Source organism: Lepisosteus oculatus, chromosome 10, assembly GCF_040954835.1.
Source record: "Lepisosteus oculatus isolate fLepOcu1 chromosome 10, fLepOcu1.hap2, whole genome shotgun sequence".
Taxonomy (NCBI): Eukaryota; Metazoa; Chordata; class Actinopteri; order Semionotiformes; family Lepisosteidae; genus Lepisosteus; species Lepisosteus oculatus.
This window is the reverse complement of record NC_090705.1, coordinates 42,509,074-42,524,847: the sequence shown is the minus strand read 5'-3', so window position 1 is coordinate 42,524,847 and position 15,774 is coordinate 42,509,074. Positions and strand designations below refer to the sequence as shown.

The 15,774-nt window shown below is 38.3% G+C and overlaps 1 protein-coding gene across 3 annotated transcripts in view; it reads left to right on the top strand.

The window, feature by feature from the left end:
• ulk4 (unc-51 like kinase 4) overlaps nt 1-15,774 on the top strand; it is a 112,379-nt gene that overhangs the window by 378 nt on the left and 96,227 nt on the right. For 2 of the 3 annotated variants that reach the window (XM_015357026.2, XM_015357030.2), the window contains exons 2-17: nt 528-667; nt 1,884-1,983; nt 2,569-2,708; nt 3,855-4,017; nt 4,268-4,369; nt 4,724-4,807; nt 5,303-5,378; nt 5,599-5,694; nt 7,132-7,262; nt 8,817-8,886; nt 9,451-9,517; nt 10,193-10,297; nt 10,609-10,669; nt 11,713-11,894; nt 12,938-12,984; nt 13,851-13,929. In XM_015357026.2, coding sequence (XP_015212512.2) covers nt 530-667; nt 1,884-1,983; nt 2,569-2,708; nt 3,855-4,017; nt 4,268-4,369; nt 4,724-4,807; nt 5,303-5,378; nt 5,599-5,694; nt 7,132-7,262; nt 8,817-8,886; nt 9,451-9,517; nt 10,193-10,297; nt 10,609-10,669; nt 11,713-11,894; nt 12,938-12,984; nt 13,851-13,929 — 1,641 coding nt within the window. In that variant the 5' untranslated portion in view covers nt 528-529. The remainder of the gene's footprint in view (nt 1-527; nt 668-1,883; nt 1,984-2,568; nt 2,709-3,854; nt 4,018-4,267; nt 4,370-4,723; nt 4,808-5,302; nt 5,379-5,598; nt 5,695-7,131; nt 7,263-8,816; nt 8,887-9,450; nt 9,518-10,192; nt 10,298-10,608; nt 10,670-11,712; nt 11,895-12,937; nt 12,985-13,850; nt 13,930-15,774) is intronic. The other variant, XM_015357027.2, reaches the window with a different exon arrangement.

The window sequence follows — 15,774 nt, the reverse complement described above, 5'->3', positions numbered from 1 at the left end:
TAAAATATTTATTTTGTCTACGTGGAATTTTGCATATTAGGGAGAAGACATTGATGGCCGGCCTAATAAATTTTATATAGAGTCAGTTAAATGTTTTATTATGTTCCTCACTATGTTTCGTGCAATTAAAGAGGTTCGGGTTAATGTTTTTGCAGGTGTTCTGGTATGTTTTTAAGTTTGGGAAGAAAACGGACAAAAGACAAAGATGAGACAAATCTAAGACGTGGCTCAGAATGCATAACGGAAAGCATTTGATACTCATGCATTTTTAATCTTGTGCAGCAGTGGAGTTAGTTTATGGGTCACTTGGCTCACATGGTGAAAATGAAGTGTTTGGGTGAAGAACTCCGACGTAATTCTAAAGTAATCTGTGCCATGCACTACCATAAATTATATTTTAATTTATTGCCAGCTGTTGTATCATAATTTATTGGTTTTCCGTATCTGAATGCGCTATGTCTGTACTCCAGTAACAACATGTACTGTACAGTATATTAGTAACTGTAAACGTGTACTCCCGTTCCCAGGGATGGAAAATTTCATTCTTTACGAAGAAATTGGACGAGGAAGCAAGTCTGTTGTGTACAAGGGGAGGAGGAAGGGAAGCATTAATTTTGTTGCCATCATTTGCAGCGACAAATCAAAGAGGGCTGAAATCACTAACCACGTGAGTAACTGAGCAAAAACATAGACACGCGAAGAACAGACACAAAAATGAGGCACATTTGTTGAAAATGGATTTATTTAATGATAAAAGATGAAATTATTGGTAGGATACAAACTGTAACAGCGACTTTTGTCACAGGAGATACAGTACCACTTTAACTCACAACCTTATTATCACTCATACACATTCATGTTCCCAGTTAGAAGTTCAGTTTATAGTGTACCAATACAGTACGTTGAAGGTTTATAAGTGGTCCAGTTCTCTTTCACAGTAAGTCGGACAGATTTATTTGAGGTGTACACCAATTAGTGTTAGAAACCTACTTTTTGTTCCTGTGTTTTTTTTTTGTTTAAAAATAGTTACGTTTATTATGTTGTCTGTATTACTTGAATAAAATAGACAAAACAGAATCATTACACTCAAAAATAAATTTGAGCTTATTCAGTTTGTTTCTGTACAGTATGTATACATTTAAGGAACAAGTAAAGGATCATTCTAAAAACAGAAACAATTCTAGAAACAATATTTTGGCTGATAGAATCTAAACATTCATCCATGTTTGTCAACAGTATTTCAGGTGTAGTTGTTGCAGAATTTCTTTGTTGGGACAAATAGTTTTAATAATAATTATTTAGAAACCAGGCTTTTCTAATGTGCTGTGTAGGTGACACACAGGGACCTCCCACATAAGTTTAATAGTTTCTTAATACTTTTCTCTTTTCTGTCTGATGTTTCAACTTATTGGATGCAATATAAAGTCATGTTTTATTGACAGAACATATAGAACATCAGTTCATGAGCTAGACCTCATTGTTGCAGGCAAAGAGTGGTGTGTACAACAGAGCACAGATTTAATATTTTTTATCGTACTTTCTTATTTAAAAAAGTCCTTTCTAAAAGTCTGTCTGCATGCTTGGCTGTGGTGAAAAAGCTCAAATTGGAATCTATCACAAATTAGTAGTATTGCTGTTTGATACTTTCAGACATGCATGCCTCTGTACATGAATATGATTCACAGCCTTTCTCACTCATTGACTTTACAAACGTGATTTTCTCAATATATAACAGATTCCTTCATTATATAGTATAATATAGTATAAAGAGTCTTTAGTGCTCAATTTTTCAACACTTAAAACAGAGTATTTAGGAGTTGGGAATTAGTATGAAGAATATTTGTATTTTAACGTTTGTGTTCTGTGTTATTTTATGTCCATAGGTACGTCTTACCCATGACATAAAGCATGAAAATGTAGTTTCCTTTCATGAGTGGTACGAAACCAGCAACCACCTCTGGCTTGTGGTTGAGCTGTGTACAGGTGAGTGCCTGTGAACCTGCAGTTTTCGGTTCAGGAAGGCGTTTTCCACTTGTTGACACTTTTGGAGTGAGGGAGGGAGACGTTTGGGTGCAGTGAGTTCCGGCCACCTGTTTTCTAGCCGCTTCTCCCAATTCGGGAACGCGAGGGAGCAGGCAAGGGGAGCAGTCAGTGCTCAATCCGAAATCTTCGGAAGCAGTGGACTTCTTCAAGAGTAAGCAGAGAAACATGAATCAGCATACACTGGTGGAATTTGGAATTGGATTTAAAACTGAATACCCTGGCTTCCTCCAAGAAACAGCTGGATGAGATCCTGTGATCAATAAGTTACTAAAAACCCAATGAGCTGGATGGGCTGATTGGCTGATCGTCTGTGACCTTTCCTATGCAATTTTAATAGCTGTTAGATTAAAACTCCAATTAAATTCCAAATACTTTATTCATCCCCGAGGGGCTGTTCAGTTTTTATTTCATTGAATAAAACGGTTTTATAGCCAGTGAGGTTTTGTGAACCTAATGTATTGCTTTAAGATTGTCTCTTCTCTTTTATAGGAGTTAATATTTTTCACTACCTTTGCTCTGTTCCAGGGGGATCCTTAGAAGCAGTGATTAGTCAGGATGAATGTCTGGAAGAAGATGTTGTGTGGGAGTTTGGGATCGATTTAGTGAAAGGCCTGAAACACATCCATGAGCTTGGCATCGTCTTCTGTGACATCACCCCTGCAAAGGTATCAGTAAGACTTATCAAGATGATTTCACTGCCTGTTCATTTCTGGTTAGCTCATCGGCCTTTTAACTTTTTCACCCTTATTCTTCATCACTCTGATTGTCAATTTTTTTAAATTGCCCCCTGCCTCCTTTTTGCTATATGTCATATGGGTAGGGTACCCAAGTATCAGAAAAATGAATAACTGAAAAGTTGTAGATTTTGGCCAAAGTATTCCAGTATAATGCCCGGTTGTATGAGTGCAAATGTATGTTGCTTCGGATAGAACATCTGCCAAATAATTCAGTAATAATTAGAATGAACACTCTTTTAGATAGGGTGTGATCAGAAGGATAGGGTAAGAGCAATAGCTGCAGTGGATTCTTGGTATGAATATTAATTACCCTTTTGTCCAATCGCAATGCTACTGGAGAAGACGACTTCTTATTCCTTCTTTTTCACATATAAAGGCTTTTTAGCATTTTTAGGCTAGCCTTTTCCATATCGGTGATTGTATTTTTCAGTAGTCAGACTTATTCATATATGATAATTTATTAATATATGATCCTATATGATTCAGGTCATATAAATTTAATCCATCTTGGTATAAAATTCAGAGCCTCAGGTGATTGTTTTGTCCTGTGTTAATTGTGCTTCAACACTTAAATGCACCATAGCAGACATGGTGTTTAAAGTACCATGGACTTCTCCAAGAGGCAACAAGATTTTTTTGTACGTACATCACCATACATTTTACAGACTGTTATTCTTTACTGCAGAGTGTACTTGTTTGCCTAAATTGTGATTGTCTTCAGAAAGTTAGACAATTAAAATTAAAACCCATATTTGTTGACCAAGCAGTACATCAGGGAACTAAATATGTTGGAAGTAAATTCAATGACACAGTGAGATTTTTGTTTAAGACGTTCTTGGTATTTGTAAGCAAACTTAATATGTGCAAAAAATTAATGTTTCTACATAACATTAATCTGCATTAGGCTGTAGTCTTGAATGTAAATTTCTACCATTGATGACAAAATTGTGCTGCACTTATATTTTTATAAATGTTCTAGTAAAAATAAAATTAAGAATTTGAGCTGAATCTTGAAGATGTAAACTTAAAATGTAGGTAAGAAAATTAATTTAACCAGTATACCATTTCCTGCAGATACTGTTGGATGGACCGGGAACGCTGAAGTATTCTAATTTCTACTTGTCTAAAGCAGAAGGAGAAAACCTTGAGGAGTTCTTTGCTTTAGTTGTGTCTGAGGAAGGTGGTGGAGATGGTGGAGAAAGCACACCAAGAAGAAACATCAAGAACAGAATTCAAGGTTATGTGTAATGTTCTTTATAATGCTTGTCAAGCAAATTTGAACATAGTGTGAAATGTGTGAAAACTTGTCCCAGGTAAGCTTCAGGAGGCTTTACACGATGCAGAAGTGCTGCCTTTTGTGAAATAAATATGCGTAGTACAAGAGCCTTTTCACCTGTTTTTAAACCATCTTGCCTGTATTCCTGAATCCCATCCCAGTACCCTGTTGCATTCCTGATATTTGACGCCTGTGTGCTTGTTCATTGTAGGATCTCCAATGTATGCAGCTCCAGAAGTTGTGAAGGGCGGAGATTCAGGCATTGCTAGTGATTTCTGGGCCTTGGGGTGCATATTTTATGAGATGTTTTCAGGTTAGCTATTCCTATTTTGCTTTTCTGATATGTAGTACAAGACAATAATACATACAGATGTACTTCAACACAAATTCGTATAACTCTCAGGCAGCGGTTTCGTTCGCTGGAACGAACATGGAATGTGTCTTCTGCTTTTTCAGAAAAGGGTGGTAAAATTAAACAGTTACCCTTATCGTTTTAGAAGTGTTGCAGTTATGCAGCTAATTAAATAATTAGACCAACTGTAGAAGTGTGAATGTGGGTGGAAAAAGAGGCAGAAGACACCGAGTCCCCTGGTCTCCAGCATGATGGGCATTCAGCCTGGAAATATGTATCAAAATGAACTTGTTCTTGCAACCTTTTTTGTTGCAGGAAAGCCTCCGTTCTTGTCTGAAAGCTTTTCAGAGCTGGTCGAGCTGATTTTACATGAAGATCCACCACCCCTTCGAACAAAGGGTAAGGAGCGTTACATCTGAATATCTAATTACTGTTTAAAAAGTCTTCCTCCTTAAATCTCACCATTGAGTAGGCTGCAGATTGCTCTGTAACAGAGTTTTCCGTCCGTCTTATCGAATAACAGGTTTCATATGAGATCCTGAGTCATTAACCTTTTACAGAATGGTTTGCTGTGAAATCAGCTGACAGTTTTGTAGACATGGTAAAATAAGATGTTGGGAGTTTTCTTAAAAAGGCTAAATTATAGCTCTAGTGCAAAATGTAGGACAGTACAATGTTCTTTTATTTCACATGCCATTATAACCGTGGATCACAAAGCACTAGACAATAATAACCCTGCTGAACCAGCAGTTCTATGTTGACATTAACAGTAAAATCCTTACAATATGAGATGTGGGTTACAAAGTAAGAAAGCACTGGAATGTTATCGGATCTCTCTGAGCTGCTTAAACACGAATTCTGTGCAGTTAAATGTAAACAATTGCTTGTGTTAAGGTGTGACCCTCCCCAAACCTACCCCCGAGTTTCAGAGTCTGTTAGATGGTTTGCTTCAGAAAGATCCCAGTAAAAGGTGAGTATCTTCCTTCAATCCCTTAGTCTGCTACAGGTCTGAAATGGCTGATTTGCATTCAGTTGCTTAAATGTACTTTAACAGTGTGCACAAGTATACAGAACCAGTACATGCTATCTAAATAGTGGAACCTCTAAGAACATAAAAGGTTTACAAAAGAATGAATATGTGTGATCTTAGCCTAAGAAGATGTCTGATTTAAATTATTTTTTCTTAACAGGCTAAATTGGTCAGATTTGCTGAAACACCCGTTCTGGAAAGGAGCTTTTATCAGGGGCCAAGACAGTTCTGTGCAAGATCCATCCCTTTGCTCAAGGTAGTTTCATATCCTCAGCATTGTTCACATTTCAGATGAGATGGGTGCTCAATTTTTTGTTGTTGAACGTTTTTAAATGTTTTTTTTTTATTATAAATGCTACACTAAATCTCGCGTAACCTGCTGTGTAATTCTGACACGGCACATCATACTTTCAAATTTTTTTAGTTAACTTTTTAGCTTTGCAGCTCTGATTTTTTTGGGTGTATTTAGTGTATTTAGTAAAATTAATCTCAATTTTTCTTAATTTTGTTAATCAGGTCCTGCACATGCCATGACATCTCTAATGTACAGAGCACAAACTACCATTCACTTTGAAGTGTGTATCCAGAACATCAATTTTACAGTCTGTTAATCCTGTGACAGCAGAAAAACTGCCACAATGCTTTGTTGACCTTTATATCTTCTACATGTGCAGGCCAGCACTTACTGGGAATCATTCCCACCTCAGGTGTCTTGCTAATGGAATCTGCCAGCTGAATTAGATGGTCTTAATGGCCTTTTATTTGTGATCTCTTATTTTCTTACAATGTATAACACCTAACATGCTGCATGTTTTATGCACTTTTTACTTCTTAAGCTTGCACATTATAGAAACTGTAATAGGAACAGCCCTGTAAAAACAGAAAGAAATCTCACATCCCACCTGTGTGCTGACATGTGGCTTTCCTTCTTGGGTTTGCAGCAGTAGAGACTGTGTGCTCACTGACAGTGCTGTAAACAAGCGCGGTCTCTTATGCGATACAGAGGTGGTTGGATTTTGTACTGGTTGTACTCAGTATTCTGAGTTGTGGGAACAGAGAGCATTGTAATTGGGAGAGAATTTGTTTCTTGGCAAAAATTCTCCTGACTTGGGAATTCTTTTCTTCTGCTTCACAACATACCATGACAACTGGTAGTCTCAGCTGTTGCCTAAAATACATTTAATGCTCCTTTGCAAATAATCAAGAGTTCTGACAAAAGACAAGATCACAAAAAGGCTTACGTTAATGTACAGTACATCATAAAACCACTTCAAAATTTAAAAAAATGTTCAGCTTACATTTGTGAAGTTGAGACTGCAGAGCCCAAATATTTTTCATGAATCATGCATTATGCTCAGTTTATACACCAACTTGTTTCTTCTGCTCTTTGCTTGGTATTTCTGAGAAATCCTTTTTTTCCCCTGATACAGGCTTCCTGTACAACTTGTCTTCATTTTCTACTCTTCATTCATTTTCCTGTATTTGTTCTTAGCTTAAATGAAAGTACGTAACCTTGATTTAACAATGGATTTAAATCAGTGATAATTTTTAAAAATTTCTGAACTTACTGTAGACTAGTTTTAGATTGCCATTATACCCCATATGGTATCATTACAGTTTGAGCTATGCCTTGATTATAAACAACATCGAAAACTGTTTGTGCTTTTTGATATTGCTTCTGATATTTTTACAGCAGCACCACAGAAGGCAGTGGAAGCTTTCTCCCCTGCAGAGTGTTACCTGAGAGCCCTGCTGATGTCCCTTTACAGGGATCAAGAGTAGGCCTGGACAGCAGCCAGCTGTTAAACAAGTCCTACACATTAGGTAATGCTCTGGGGAAGGCAGTGGCCAGGGCTTTAACATGCGCAGTTCATATGTCTGGAGACATTGTGTGCAGAAAAGCTTGGGGGAGAAAACAATATTGTTTGTTCTTCTAGACTGTAATTGCTGAATTCTTTGCATCCCTGAATAGAGAGGCGATTCTTCTTTTGTGGTGGATCTCTACTGTAATTTTCAGCTTGAGTGGAGCACACAAGACCCGATGAGGGTCTTTCAGACCAACATCACAATGCAGCTGAGATCACACAGATTCAGCTGATGCGTGTTTCTGTCCAGAAGAAAGAACTGTCGAGGCCAGCTGGAGTGATGTGGTTAAGCCGTTCTGCTGCTTGCTCATGAGTTGTGTACCTCTCATCTAGAAGCCCACATGTACAGTATATCCGTATATTCTTAGTATCTTAGTCTTTTATTTTTGATCCCCTATCAATCTGAGCACTCCTGAGTCATAAGAATTAACACCACTAAGAGTCTAAAATCAAACTTACCTTTACATTCATACATCAGGTAGATGCTTTTCTCCAATGATCTCCTAAGATTACATTTGCTCAAGATCCAAGGGCCACTTGATCACTTAATCAACTTGGTCGACACCTGCCATGTTTAGTGCGCCTTCCTGGTTAGGAAACACAAATGTACTGAATTACAAAAATAGTTATTTGTCCGTAGATGCACAGGCATCGTTGAATCTAGGAATTACAGTGTAGAATAGCGAAGAATATGACCTACCTCAAGCATAGTGGTGTAGCAGTGCAGTGGTCAGCACTGGGGTCCTGGGTTCAATTCCAGACCTGGGGTGCTGTCTGCATGGAGGTTGTATGTTCTTCCTGTGGGTTTTCTCTGAGTGCTCCGGTTTCCTCCCACAGTCCAGACGCATACTGGTAGGACACTGGTAGGATTAGCTTCTGGGAGGCTAGTTGACCCTGGTGTGCGTGCGTGTGTGTGTTTGTGTGAGTGTGTGCAGTATGATGTCCAGTGTGTGTATCCCGCATTGTGTTGCTTGCTGGGACAGGCTCCGACTCCCTGGTTGGTAAATGAATGGATGGATCTCCTTCAGCTTCTCAGTGCGTCAAGTTTCCTTCCTTTTGTGAGCGGTGTGTATTTCAGACAAGTTTGGAGGGACCTGTAAAATTCTGACTTGCTGTGCGTAGTAAAGCAAGTACAATAAATACTAACAAAACAGAAAGCAACTATGATAATGTTTAATGATTTTCACAGCCAAAACCTCTTTACAGAAATTCGAGCTATAGGGTTTTAGTAAACTTTGTGTCTATTATGTATTGTGTTTTACACATTTTTAATTGCTGTGGTTTGTTTTTTGCATGCCCCTTACATTCTAAGAAGTAGATTTGTAAAGACTCATTGGTGTGAAAAGAATCTGTTCTTGTTTCTCTGGGGCTGTAAACCCCTCTTCTCAGTGTTTGTGTACAGTCAGGATTTTTAAACTGCTATGATGATCTAATATTAAAAACTTCAATATGATCAATTTATGTGCTAACTTCTGTAAATTGATGAGTTTTCTAATTACTGTTAATCTTACAGATAATATGGCTGAATTCAGACCAAAGAGTGGTCTTGACAGAGATGCCAGTGAATCCATTTTTCTTCTCAGGTATGAAGAGTGAATTCTTATCTTCCTTCGGTTTTTATCACCCAGAAGGTGATATTAAAACAAAATCTACTCTACATGTGTGATATGTTGATTTTTGTTGAGTAGCTTTCTGAAATTTTTTCTATTTATATTATTTAAGCAATATAAATAATACATTAATGGAAACCTGATGTAAATAGATGCACTTCTTCTGATTGTTTTCTTTTTTCTGGAACTGGCAATAGTTGAGTGTGACAACTAAAAACCTTCAATGATCGTAAAGACATTGTTTTTGAAAGCAAAGGATTTAATGGTGACATGCAAAACTTGCTGGATTGGTGCTCGGTACTTGACCTGACCCATTGAAATATTTGAAGTCAGTCAAGGGAATATTTCTTTAGATCTGGAAAAATTAATAGATATTTTGTTTTCTTGTGAAACCAAAGTGTAAAACCAACTTCCCTGAAGACTATATGAAGTGCTTGTTTCTTGTCTTTGTCACATACCTCTGTGCTACAAAAAGCTCATCAATATATTTTTTTCAAAACCCATGCATGTACTGTATGTGGTGTTTTAATTGAACAGTTCACGTCCAACACCAAGAACAAGCATTGCAGTGGAAGATTCTGTGCAGAAGGCAACCAAAATGCAGGTTAGTGTACTTTCTACACGGAGATCACCTGGACTCCGACAGTGGATGTTGCGGCTGAAAGGCTAGCGACCTCTGCTGCACCTATGGGGAACTGCACTTGGACTGTATTAAAGGATTTGTACTGGAAGTGTACTTGCACTTAATTTTAACATGTTTGAATGATTTAATAAATAAATGGCATTACTCGAAGCTCTTAAGAAGTGTAGTGTTTATGCAATTTCACTGTAAAGTATAAGACATTTTAGAAAAGTTTAGTGGGTGATTATTAGAGATTTGGAATTATTGAAAAAGGTAGTAAAATGATTGTTTTGACCAATGTTTTTGAACATTTAAATAACATCTTATAATATGTTGATGGTACTGTTTATTGATGTTCATGGATTGATATATCTGACATTAATTTTTGTGTAAAGAATCTGCTCAAAATTTTGTCTTTCTGGCAACATTTGATGGAAATATGTGAAAAAGATATCCTCTCATTTTCAGTTTGTTTTGTATTGTAGGATCCCTTCTACAACATTTAAACAAATGATAAGACTTTGGAATGTTTCCAGATTTGGCCTTTTACATTTTTAACAGTTCAGTTTGAAAGCAGTGTCTTGGGTATTTTTTATTTTGTGTCTGTAACATCAATGATATCTTTCCATCTCATACAAACATTTTTCTCACTTACAGAATAGCGTGTCTGATACCAACTTGAATGATCTTAATTCCAGAATTAAGGAGTTAATATATACTGACTCTGACCTTGTTGTGACTCCAATCATTGACAATCCTAAGGTATGGATTACTAGTTTATTTAGACATTGTTAACAGAATCTAATACTTTTTTTTCTGGTTAGTATATGTACTGTAAAATTGAAATGACTCATTATGAAATCAGTGTAAAAGTAATTGCTAAGTAATTATTTTATATTTAAAATTATGGAATTCTTATTCAAATGTTTGTATTTATCAGTATTTGTGTAATTAGAAACAGTGAACGTTTACTAAAATGAACATGCCAGACTTGACAATGTTAAAGGATCTGATGTCATTTACCTAATTTACTAAAAAAGTACATTCCTGATGTCACCGGCGTTGTTTTACAGATATTGAAACCAGTTCCTGTGAGGTTTGACGCGAAGACGTTGAGTGTCCATGCTTATTCAGGTGAACCGATTGAGCATCTGTGTGTGGTAAAATGGAAGTCAGGTGCAAAGTAAACTTTGACACAACCTGCATTTGCAGAGTTCATGGAGGCAGAGCAGGACAGAGCAGGATTCTTCTGCTAAGCACAGATCTCCATTTATTACCGGGTTTGCAATTGGTTGTGTTAAGTTGAAGTTTTTGATTTATTCCAGGCCCAATTTTTTTTTGTAACTGCTCTACAAAGGTTCATATTTATTTATTACTTCCATTCAGAGTTGGCTAAGATGAACAAAATGCAGAAGGAACAAGAAAGTAATTAATGAAGGACACAGAATTCCAGTGTGAAAGTGTGAACCTCATTCACTCATTCCAGGAGAACTTAGGACCTGTTTCTAAAAAAAAAACATTTACATTTGGAAGAGTGCGTTAAAGTTACATTTTGTTAATAATTAGTTCACTGCTGTTAAAGGGTTAGTTTTTGTAATGTTTGTTGTAGTGTTTTTTCCTGGTACTTTTTCCTTGTTGTTTTCATGTCCTGCTGTCCTTTGTGCTTTTCTGTGCTGTTTTCTTTGATTATCCTTGGCTTTATGAATTGAAACTTAAGGCTAAATTTCCACCCTCACAAAAGAGATTGTGTTCGCCTTCAGTAGCTTGAATAGAATGTCTGTGTCCTTGGCTGATTTCAACAGGAATCTGACAAGCTTGCCACATTGTTTTGTTCCAGAGGGGCCCGTCCACACACTAGCCTCTCCCTCTGATGCTGAACGTTTTGAGCTGGTTTCATCAGAATTTAAAGTGGCCAGCTACATACAGTAGTAATCTAGGGAAGAATAAATGGAATAGAATTAAATTCTGTTACGAAAAACGTTTTCATAGACTGCCTCGGCGTATTGTAGAGGACATTGACTGGCTTATCCAGTATTTCCAAGCATATCTCACTATGATACTGTATGTGCATGAAAACCAGTTTTTGGGTTTTGGTCTTGCACTGTGAGGAGGAATGCACACTTGCCCAGAGCCTTGCATGAGGGAATTTCATGACCTTGTTCCTCTGCTGATTGCAGCCGAGAAGCTGGCGTCTCTGAGTGATAAGGAGTGGGGCAGCTTCCTGCAACAGCTGTCCTCGTCTCTGGAATCTGGCGATAGGAACGCTGGAGCTCCCCGGACCAAACTGAACCTGCTCTGCTATCTTTGTACTGTGTCTGGTCATAAGGAAGTAGCCACGAGGTTACTAAACTCTCAGCTGGTAAGTGCATCAGCCCAGGGCCAATTACATGCTCTGAATACCATGCATTGCAGTAGCTATCAGCGACATTGTGCCCTGTTGACTCTTGCATCTAATTAAGGAAAGCGCATGTCTGGAATTACCGGCTATATCCAATGAAGCCACAGTCTGGGGGGCAAAATGTGGTCTTTAAACAGCTGAATCAGGCTCATTCGTTTTCCTTAATTAAGACGAGTTTCATTTACATTTTGTGAAGTCCTTTTGTTTGCAGCTTTTCTTGAACACCCCAAATCGTAGGAAGGAGAAAAGCTATGTAGATGTTTTAATTCCATATCCGGAGGAAGTAAAACAATAGCAGTTTGGATGGATGCCAGAAGCTGGAGTTTTTATACATTTTTTATGTTTGGAATCCTGATTAAATTTTGTTCCATACCCACCCGATTTGCAATCACCAGTTGTTTCCTAATGCCTTGGCTCACAGCAACGGTGATAAAACGTCTGAGTGACACCATGTGCCGCCTTTATTTTTCTGTGAATCATTTCATGTTTGAAGAATAAATAGACAGTGTGTTGAAATGCTGGTATTTAAAGCTGGAAACAACACCCAGCCTAATATTTACAGACTGCAAAGTACACTACATACATTTTTAATACATTAAGTCACTACCACTGACATCCACTCAGACAGAGAAACAAGCATTTATCTGGGAAAAGACTCATCAGAAGCTCACCCTCCAAACTGACTCTACAGGCCCTCGTGCCACTATACAGCTCCTTTTCCTAAGTCTTCTCTTTTTGAGTCCTTTCAATGAAAGTATGACGTTAGTGAGACCTGCCGTGACCTTATGCCTGCTGGGCTGCTGTACACCTCTGAGTCGCACGCCGCCTTCCTGCTAGACTGGAATTGCACGTTTCGACCACCAGATGGCGTATACATGACGCGGACAAAAACATCGTTAGTTATCGATTTAGTTAAATCAAAATAAATTTGTTCAGTATTGCATCAGCATATCAGGTTTGGGCATGTCGTTTGCCTTTCTGATGTTTTTCTTTTCCTTCAACAGTTCCCATTGTTAAACCAGCAGCTGCGCACAGCTCCTAACTGGGATGTGTGAGTATTACTGGATTCCATTTGTTAAACCACAAGCGTCTGCTTTCTGAATTCCCAGCAACTGTTTCTGGCAGGAATGCATGGCAGGTGTGCTCTCTGCAGTGCCCTCTGCTGACACTGCGGCACATACTTCGTTAAGAAGGAGAATGCAGTTAATTGTAAGATAAAGCTGCATTTTTTTATTTTGGAAATGAAGAAACCGCATCGAATTTGTGCGAATTTGTGTTACATTTAATTTCCCCTTTGCCTAAGAGTTGGCGATTTTAAGCAGTCTTTATAGTTAGTTGTCTGTGTTTGCCGTACCTAATGCACATTTTCATGTGTGAGATATTGCTTGCTACTTCTTTCAGAAAGCTAATGCTTGTGAATTTACTGTATATTAAAGCATGTCCAATTGTGACTGAGGTGTTCAAATACGAAGTGTTTTGTTTAATGCCTTACGTAAGCATTCACAACCCTACAATAATGACCCCATGCTGTTGAATACCAACTAATGTAAGACCTCTTTTAGGGTGGATATTTTTGGTCACAATGGGAAATAAGAATAAAATATTTTAATTGACTGAGTATTCAGCCCCTTTGCTAAGGAAAACCTAAATTAGTTCAGGTGCACGAAAAGTACTTTAACCGTCACAGTTGTGAAGCTCTGTGTGCAATAATAGTGGTTCGTTTGATTCCAGAAATGGAGAGTATCGTGTTTGATTTTGGAACTTAAGCTTATAAAAATTATTTCCTCCTCAACACATTTGAGTCCTAATATGACGATAAGAGTGACCTCTCAAATGAAGTTTCAGTGTACTACACTATAATCAAACCAATTATAATGCTGATAAAAAGAACACCTTGCTGGTGCGTTTGTGTTTTAGGCGTGCCAAGGTAATCCGTGTTATTGGGCTACTGTCCTCCCACTCAGTGCAGCTGAATGAAGACGTGCCTGTTTCAGAAGTAAGTGCTTCTTCCTTTACACCCGAAGAAGGCTCCACAGCCGAAATGTTGCGTTTCTTTCCTCTCTTTCCAGCAGGGAATTAACCTTTACTTGCTTCTTGCACACATTACTAAAATTGAGTTGACACATATGAATTTCTATTTTTCAGCTAAGGTGTGTCATTTAGTATGTCGCATGCTACATAAACTACATTAATGTATTTTTTAATTGAATGTGAATTTACTTATGCAGAATCTTAACAATAACTCAGGCATGACCAGTATGGCCAGCGTGCTCAACTGATCCACAGATCTCATTCAGCCATTTCTTAAGAGAAACCAGGGTATCAGCTTCAACAACATGGCTAAACAAGTCTGTTCTCAATACCCACACCACTTTGTGTAAAAAAAAATACCTTCTGTTCTTACTTTTAAATTGCAACTGTATCACAACTGGCAGCCCACTGGAGCTCAGCAGTGTGAGCCTGGTCAGTACCTGTAGGGGAGACCTCCTGGGAACGTTTGCTGCTGGAAAAGGTGCGTGAGGGGCCAGTAGGGAGCGCTCACCCTGCGGTCTATGTGGGTCCTAATGCCCCAGTATAGTAACGGGGACACTATACTGTAAAAAGGCGCTGTCCATTGGGTGAGTCCTGACTCTCCGTGGCCATTACAAATACCAGAGCATTTCTTGAAAAGAGTAGGGATGTTACTCCAGTGTCCTGGCCACATTAATAATAATAATAATAATAATAATAATAATAATAATAATTGCTTACACTTATATAGCGCTTTTCTGGACACTCCACTCTAAGCGCTTTACAGGTAATGGGGACTCCCCTCCACCACCACCACCAATGTGCAGCCCCACCTGGATGATGCGGCGGCAGCCATAGTGCGCCAGAACGCTCACCACACATCAGCTCTCAGTGGGGAGGAGAGCAGAGTAATGTAGCCAATTCATAGAGGGGGATTATTAGGAGGCCGTGATTGGTAAGGGCCAATGGGAAATTTGGCCAGGACGCCGGGGTTACACCCCTACTCTTTTCGAGAAACACCCTGGGATTTTTAATGACCACAGAGAGTCAGGACCTCGGTTTTACGTCTCATCCGAAGGACATTTCCCCCACTGTTCTTTAGACTGGTTCCAGAACACTTATATCTATATGTAGCATGGTGAACAAAATTGTACACATATTCATGTTCATATAATACTTAAAATCCATTGGATATCAAAGGCAAATTACCTTGAAATAGAATCCTCACTTAAGTTAACAAGAAAAATCTAATCTGCTGGTTCCCAGTTAAAATTGTCCTGCAGTATCAAAGAGAAACACCAGATGTCACCCCAATACAGAACTTGTAGGATCCCTATTGCTCTGGGTATAAAAGCCTGAAACGGTTATTTTGTGTTGAATTTAAAGGCAATAAATTTGATATTGTTTAAGAAGTAGAAGTGTGAGTTTATCACAGGTAGACATAAATGGGCTTTAGGGCTACTCAGCTGTATAGTCTCACAGTCTTGCAGTTGAAGTTGAAACGTGTTCAGGGATGTATAGACATAACATCAAAGAATACCAAAATGCATTGTGGTTAATTAGTTAAAAGTGGTTGTATTTGATGTAGAAACTGGCGCCTCTGCATGATCCATGGCTTATGTGGTTTTCCATAGCAAAGTGCTGCTGTTTCCATAAAAAAAGGTTTCAGTAACGAAGGCGGTGAATTCAGTAAATCACCAGTTGTTACATGTTAGTGAATGTTTGTAGAACTCTACATCATATTGCTTTGTAGTTTTGATTACTCAGTCCTTGTTTGCCCCGATTTTTGTCTGCAGCCTCAAGATGTTTTGAGTCTTGTGGGTCTGAAAGT